Raw genomic sequence first — 7,729 nt, 5'->3', positions numbered from 1 at the left:
GCAGTGGGGCAGCAAAGCCCAGGCTGCAACACAGGGTCAAACACAGCCTCATCTGTAACAGGAGAGATGGGACAGCAAAAGCTGGCACTATTTGATTTAACCTTTCCCTGGGTTATTGCATCTTCCCTTCAAAAGACTGGCTTTTTGGGGAGAGTCCCTGGCTTCTCAGTGCTCTGATTAGACCAGGTTGTCTCAGCCTTAAGACACCTCCCATTTGCATGGGTTTAAACCTCTGCAGTGTCACTGTCCCTTCTGATATCGCCTACAGCTCCTCATCTGGCAGGATCAGCACTCTCTTCTCAATGTTTTTGCTCTTCCTGCTGCTCTGTCCATCCATCTTGGAGGCCACGTGTCCGTTCTCCCCCGGTGCCTTGTGCTCTGCCTCCTGCATCGACTGCTGGGTGTACTGCTGGTACGCGGGAGAGAAGTTGTGGATTGCATCCTGCACGATGTCCTGGGGGCTTATGGTCTCCTTCAGCCCACTCGAGATGCTCTGCATCGGGGCAAGGTTTGCTGAAAAACAGGGAGAGGGAGTGGGTGATGGGACATCAGACAGTCAATGAGCCCAAGCACTCCAAGACTGGAATGACACTTTCCCTTAGAAATTCAAGGTCAGGGGCTCTTTGTGAGCCACATCAGCTTGCAGTGGCAAGTTCTATGGAAAAGGAGGACAACCTCAGCACAATGTTTCAAAGATGATGGATCCTGTCCAGCAGCATGTAGGTAATACCAAAATCCCCTAATTCTGCCCATCCATACCAAGGTCTCCTTTCCTGTCCACTCACTTGCGGATGTCATGAGGGAAGAGAGAGAAAGAACTCATGGAGCACAGGATAAGGAAATTCCTCTTGTAGTTTTTAGCATCCCATTGGTAATGCTCTAAGGGGTGGTTTCCTTTTTCCTTAATTGACAAATTAGCTTATTGACAAAGAAAGGAACAAGCGAGGAAGAATTACCTGTTGCATTTTCTTTTTTCTCCCTGTACACTTGGCAGGTGAATGCATAGCGCAGGGCAATGGAAGCAAAGAACATCTCAATGCAGATGATGAAGTTCTGGTAGCCAGCAGCCACTGTCCCAGCTCCCACCTCCTTCCCATCAATGATCTGAACTTCAGGGATCACCCCACATTTCTCCAGGATTGCCAGCAGTGTACCTGTGCAGGGGGAGGGAGAGGGATCAGCTCTGGTCCTGTGTCCGTGAGCCAGGTGGGACTATGGGAGGAGAAGAGCTGGGCATCTGTGGTGGGACCCACCTTGCCAGAAGGAGAGGAAGATGACTGCCTTGATGGTGATGAACTTGAGAACTGGCTCAAATGGACGCAACAGGTCCATGGTGGCAAAGTAGAAGAGGAAGAGTGCGTAGAGCGCCAGGCTGACGGAGAAGTTGTAGATGATGGTGATGTAGAGGTATCCACTATGGACACTGTGGGAAGAGAGAGAGAGCTGCTGCCCTGGGCTGTGGGGAGTCACACAAGCTGGGGGGCAAAGAGGGATGAAATGGAAGGGGGGAAGTGCTCAGGTTTGCCATGAGGACAAACACAGCCCAGGAGGGGAAGAAGGGGCAGAGGGAGCAGGGAGCCACTCTCAGCTTTTCCTCTGTGATGGGACCTCTTTTATTGTAGGTCACAGGAGCTTCATTCCCTTCTTATTTGGGGTCAGTGAGCCTCCATTCCCTGGCACTTTGGGCTCCCTGTGCTCTCACTACCTGTGGAGCAGCTCCCTGGGGGGCTGGAAGGACACCCTGTCCCTTCTCATGGTGCAGGGATCCATCCTGTCCCATTCACCCTCCCCAGCCCAGCCCAGCGTCCTCACTTGAAGTCCCCGTCGTGGTACTTCCCGAACGCCTGCAGGATGATGGTGATGATTGCCATGAGGGGTTTCACAATGCAGAACTGCAGCGTGGCCTGCACAGAGAGATACATGGTGCACCCTGGGCAGCATCCCACTCCCTACATCCCACAGCCAGCCCCTCCACGTGATCCAACCCCTCTGCTCCCAGGGCAGAGAGAGGAGAGAGAGCAGTTCTCATCGCAGGAGTGCCCAGTGCTGAGGGGTGAAATATGAACCAGCTCAAGGTCTGCAGAAGGGAGGGAGCTGTGGTCCCAGAAGGCAGCTCCTGAAAGGCAGTGTAGCCACTCCCAGGTGGGGGACTGGGTGGCTTGAGGACAGATGGGTGCCAGGATTCATCCCACAGCGCAGTGCTGGAGAGTTAGAGAGTATCCAGGCTAACCTGGGACTGGACAGAGATGGCAATCTCAGCTCTGCAGTGGGAGGAGACCCTGACTCAGCAGTGAGTCAGAGGCAAGGACAGCGAGCGTGCAGTCCTGCTGCTGGCCAGGTGCCTGCGAGCTGGGTGAGCTGCCTCCCTCAGAGGAAAAACCCCAAACCATCATCTCAGGAGAGTGATGAAGCAGAGTCCCCGGGCAGGGCAGTGGGGAAGAGACCTGCTACCCAGAGAGGGGAGTGGAGCCGATGCTCCCCATAAGGTACTCACCTGCTTGCAGAAGCGCAGGAACCCGATGGAGTAGGACATACCCTGAAGGCAGCAGGTCCCATAAAAGCAGCTGGACCTGGAAGCAGAAGTGGAGGACATGCCATTCAGGCTGCTGGATGGGGAAAGTGGGTGGAGGGCTGAGGAAGTCATGGGATGCTGGGACTTACGCAATGGGCTTCCCTCGGATCTCTGACATGATGGTGCTCTCCCCTCCGAGGTACTCGAAGCACAGGCTCAGGAAGCTGTAAATCACAAAAGCTGCCAAGGCAAGAGCAGACATGATCGGCAGGGCTGGTGGAGATCCGGGAAGGGGTTATTACATCTCACATTCCTTCCTGCTCAGATGTTTTCTCATGCAACCCAGCACCACATCAGGATTTGGGATGCTGGCAGGTGGGAGCACAGCGACAGGAGCAGCAGGTCAAATCCATCTGATTTCCAAACCGAGTCAGATGCACCACAGTATGTGCACAGGGTTCATTGCAGATGCAGCAGCTCCTCTGTGTGCACACAGTCTGTGTGCACATGGTGGCCGTTGTATGTCCCAGCAGTGCTCATGGAGCCAACCCCCTTGCACACTCAGACAAACCCAGGCAGGAGTGCAATGGCCAGGGACCATCTGCATGGAAGGACCTCTGAATTGCTGAGGGGCAGCACAAATGGCTGGTGGCCAGCAATGAGCTGGTCCTGAACAGTTTTCTGGGACATTCTCATCACTAATTTTTCATATACTCCAAACCTGAAGTAATACAAATGTCCATACGACCTAGTTCCCCAAGAGAAGAGCAATAAGGTAGAAAAGCAACCCTAACCCTGACAAGGTTCCCCTGCACCTAAAAACACCCCAACTCCCCAATTTCTTGTGTACATCTACCTTCTACTTTAGACAAGCTGCATTTCTCCCACAAAGGCAGCCAAAAAACCTCTTTCCCCAGAGGGTTCCTCTGAGCCTAAGGGCAAGTGTCTGAAAGGCACCAGCTTGTGTCTGTCTGTGGGGCATCTGCTGCAGCTGGGAAAGGAAGGGTAAAACCTCTGCGTGGAAGAAGGGAGAGAGGGAAATGAAAGTGATGGAGATTTGTCACTGCAATCCAGGACACTCCAGACAGGTAGCAGGATGAGAGCCCTGCTTTGCCTTTAGCCTCCCTGCTGAGGAGAGGCTGTGCTCACCTTCATAGCAGTCACGCACTGAGTCAAAGTAGACGTAGTACTGGTGGCTGCCGAGGAGGAGGAGGCTGAGCCAGGAGTCAAAGGCATAGATGGGCACGATGAAGAGGATGCGGATGATGTAGCGCTGCTCCTTGGGGATGGTGTAATTCCTCAGGTGTGTGTAGATCTGCAAGGCGCAGAGTTGTGGCTACCACAGGTCTGGATGGGAACGAGAGGTACCCCCCAGCCCACAAGGGTGCCCTGTCAGACCTTCTCCCCCAGGTGAGAGCACTGTTGGCTTTCCACCACAGCCCCTACATGGTGAACAGACAGGTGAGACAGCTTCCATCCCAGTCCCCAAGGCAATCCCTTGCAGGAAAACACATGGAAATCAGATTCCTTCCCTGGGGTTGTGTGAGGAGTGTGCCTTCCCCTGTGCCAGCCCTCGTGCAGCCCCAACCCAGTGCTCAGGGGCACCAGCTTGCTCCAGGGCTGCCTTGAGCAGCTCAGATCCCTGCATCTCCCTAAAACATTCCCACTGGCAGTATGCCTCAAGGCAGCCGGTGGTGTGTGCCCCAAAGGCACCGACACTGGGGTACCACATGAGAAACCTCTCTGGGTGTTGCCTCCAGGCAGTACTGATGCCCTGCAACATCTCCCAGCGCTGGCAACCACTCGGGGAGAGCATGGGCAAAGTCCAATCCTTCCAAGCTGCCAGCACCAGGCTCCTAACCACGGAGATAACCCCTCTGGGCAGCAACAGGAAGAAATACTTATTCAGAGCTGAGCGATTTGTAATGAACTTAGGGCCAATCAATAGTTTTGTCCTTGTGTCAACCCCAGCACTGAGCCCATTCTCCACTCCAGCCTGTACCTGGTGGAAGGTGACGATGAGTGCTGACCACACAAAGATGCCAGAGATGGTCTGTGCTGCCACTGTGGTCAGGAAAAGCTGCTGGCCATCCTGGGAGTCGTTGTGGGCAGCTGTAAGCAGGGCAACAGCCTGGAATGGGGGTGCTGAGGCCAGTCTGGCCACTGTGCTAGGCTCCGGAGTGCCAGGTGCCACGGGAGAGGCCACAGCATGTGTGGCATTACTCATCTGCAGGAAGGGAGAAGGGAAGAGGAGTGGTGCAGGAAGGCAGGAGCAAGGCAAGCTGGTGACAGGGAAGGTCTCAGCAGATTGCCCAGCCCACACAGTGTGTACAAACCTGTGAGGTTGAGGTTTATCTACTTCCCAGGATGTCCTTCACCCAACCCAGCCCATTCACCCTGATTGGGTCTGCTTCTCCCAGGAAAATGCAGGAAAATGCAAATGTCCTTCAAGAGCAGACCTTTCCCCTGAGGAGGTCCAAGCAGAACACACACTTCTTCGCAGCCTTGTTCCTTGTTTTATCAGGAATCGCTAACCCACTTGAAAAGGAAGGACTTGCATATGTTTGTGCCCTTGTGAATTCATACGTGTAGTTCAGGACCCTTTTCCATCAGAAACCAGAGACCTAAGGGTTAAACCCATGCCTCATCCATGACAATAATGGGCCCTTTACCAACAAGCCATCAGAACACTGATGTCCTCCTCCTTGGGAGCCCAGAGAAACCCTGGATCTTTGTGTTCCCCTGCCAAATTTGTCTCCTTTCATCATGTGTGTCCTGCTGGGGGCAAAGTCTGAGGCTGCCCAAGAAGCAGATGTTAACATCACCCAGGTTCCTCACCCAGCTATTTTGAGACTGTGGGGGTGTCAGTGTGCCAGCAGTGCCAACCCCAAAACCTGAAAGGCAGACAGCAGTTCCTCCTGCACCCAAATTAAACACAAGGGAGCAAGCCTGCCATGCCACAGGCAGAGCTGCTGCCCTTTGGGGATGCCAGAGTGCTATGGCATCTCCCTGGATGGTCTGTGCTCCTTGAAGCCAGTTGCCCCAAGGCACTGAGCATTCCTGGCACAGAGGGTGGCTGGGGCATAAGAGCACCTTGTGGCTCCAGACAGCAAGGACCAACCTAATAATAAGCAATTATTTATAGTGCAGCTTCATATCTCAAGGCCAACAGATGCATAAACTGCCATGTTTGGGTTCTCTTCCTGCTAATCTCTGGAAAGCTGCTTTTTCCCAAGTATAACAATAGCAGTTCAAAAAAAACCAACCACCACCTGTGAGCAGAGCTCTAACAATATAGTTGCTTCTCAGTGCATTGTTAATAAACAAATATTTTAGCTGCTGTGTAGCTATTGCCTGGGGTAAAACTGTAAGCATGGACTAAAGAGAGGCATGAAAATATCTGCCACAGATAAGAGTGGTAGGGAATGACCTTGGTCCAATTAAACACAGAAAACAAACCAAAGCAAGAGCTTGCCCTGTGGCTTCCTCTCCTGCCCTCTCCCCGAACCCCAACCTTGCAGGAGAGGAAACTCAGCTGGTGTCAGATCAACAGCCCTAAAAATACATTTCCCCCCCTCCTCCTGTCAGGAGTAGCCTGTAAGCAGAGATGCCAGGGCAGCAGAGTGCTGGCGAGGGCCCAGGAGCTCACCCTGCGTACCTGCGCCTGCGAGCAGGGAAGCAGAGCTGGAGAAGGCTGGAGGGAGAACAGGGCTGATAGTGTTACGGAGACAGCAGGGAGCTGGGTTGTTCTTCCCTGTGACTGCCCTGGGGCCCTGCCTTAGCCAGCAGGAAGAAGGATCCCAGGAAAGCCAGGGAGGGATTTGGTCTTTGGACAGACCTCGACACTGCCGGACCTGCCTTGTAAACATTAACAGGAGGACAGAGAGAGCTCACGGCACGGGGAGGGAGAGGAGAGGTCGGTTGTGCTCTGTTCCCCAATCACTCCTCGCTCTTCTTGGGGGCTGTTCTGCTTCTGGCTGGGGCTATATGGCTGGATTTGGCCATGCTTTCCCTCTGCCAGAGCACTGTGATAGGGCAGGACATGATCCAGCTCACTCCCCAAACATGGCAGAGAGCTGTGCTCACTGCTAGACCCATTTGTTGTGTTTCCAACCCAGTGCTGTGCCACAGGTCCTTGGCCCAGGACATCCAAACTCCTATTAGTTTTCCCAGCCATCACAATACAAGCACAGTGGCACCAGAAGCCTGTCCTGGCAGGCTCCCCAACATTGTCACACTCTGGACGCGGTGGAGCAAGTCATTAAAAGCAAAAGCCTCGGTGCCTCTTGGAGACAGAGCTCCGAGCTCCAGAGGTAATTAGATCCTGGCCATGCAAGGTAGTCGGGCAATTCAATGCAGTTAGAGAGCCATTTGCTTCCTAAACAAAGGCAGCAAGGAGACACAGAATAGGATCAGCTGCTAAACTCAGCTCCTCCATGGGACTGTGCCACTGCCACATCCAGTCTGACAGTTTTCAGACACCTTGTAGGTACCTGCCATGCAGTGTCTACCTGTTGCAATCACTCCCTGGGATATTAGAGAGGCTAAATGAGCACTGAGCAGCAGATAAACCGAGCAGTGAAACTTGTGTTTGGGCTGGCCACTCGAAACACGGAGCCTTTCACTTTGCCAAGGATTCCCCTCCATCCACAGGTTGCCAGAGCCCAGACTCCCAGCTCAGATCTCTCCCAGTGTCCTGCAGCCCCTGGGACACATCCCCATCTCGATGGCAGCCCCTGTGGGGCTGCAGCAGTGAGAAAGGAAAGGTGAGCCCTTGCAGCCCCCCAGCAGTGCCTCTGAGGTCCCTGACCCCATTCCGAGGAGGAGAGCATCCAGGCTGAGCCCCAGCAGCGCAGGAGATGTGCCTCTCCTCCTGATGGCTTTCAGATAAAGCCAGGCCGCCCAGGTTATTTACCCAACCAGCCTCTCCACACCACCCCCAGGCCACCCAGGAGGAAGGACCTACAGCACACAGCGATGAATGAAGGCAGGGCAGCATCGAGCCCACCTTGAAGCCTGCCTGGTGTAGTGTGTGACGCAGGCACAGAGCTCTTACAGCACGCTCTGCCCTCCCAGCAGCTCCCCTGGGCACTCAGCTGAGCCAAACCCTGGTCTGTGGGGGTACCCCCAGCTGCTGCACACCCCCCAGGGCCCCACTCACCCTGCGGGGCTCCTCCGGGAGCAGGTCTGGCTGCCGGGCACCTGCCCCCGGCTTCC

The 7,729-nt window shown here is 54.4% G+C and overlaps 1 protein-coding gene across 1 annotated transcript; it reads right to left on the bottom strand.

Moving 5' to 3' along the window:
• Nucleotides 1-262: 262 nt before the first annotated feature.
• On the bottom strand, nucleotides 263-4,739 carry TMEM184A (transmembrane protein 184A). The gene is made up of 8 exons (XM_009073599.1): nucleotides 4,515-4,739; nucleotides 3,662-3,827; nucleotides 2,662-2,752; nucleotides 2,495-2,570; nucleotides 1,813-1,904; nucleotides 1,254-1,423; nucleotides 957-1,154; nucleotides 263-513 (listed from the first exon to the last, which is right to left on the bottom strand). The coding sequence occupies exons 1-8, from the start codon at nucleotides 4,737-4,739 to the stop codon at nucleotides 263-265; spliced, it is 1,269 nt and encodes a 422-aa protein (XP_009071847.1).
• Nucleotides 4,740-7,729: the final 2,990 nt, after the last annotated feature.

This window comes from Acanthisitta chloris, unplaced genomic scaffold (genome assembly GCF_000695815.1).
Source record: "Acanthisitta chloris isolate BGI_N310 unplaced genomic scaffold, ASM69581v1 scaffold25594, whole genome shotgun sequence".
Taxonomy (NCBI): domain Eukaryota; kingdom Metazoa; phylum Chordata; class Aves; order Passeriformes; family Acanthisittidae; genus Acanthisitta; species Acanthisitta chloris.
Note: the sequence above shows the minus strand (reverse complement) of the source record. Positions and strands in the feature narration are given on the sequence as shown.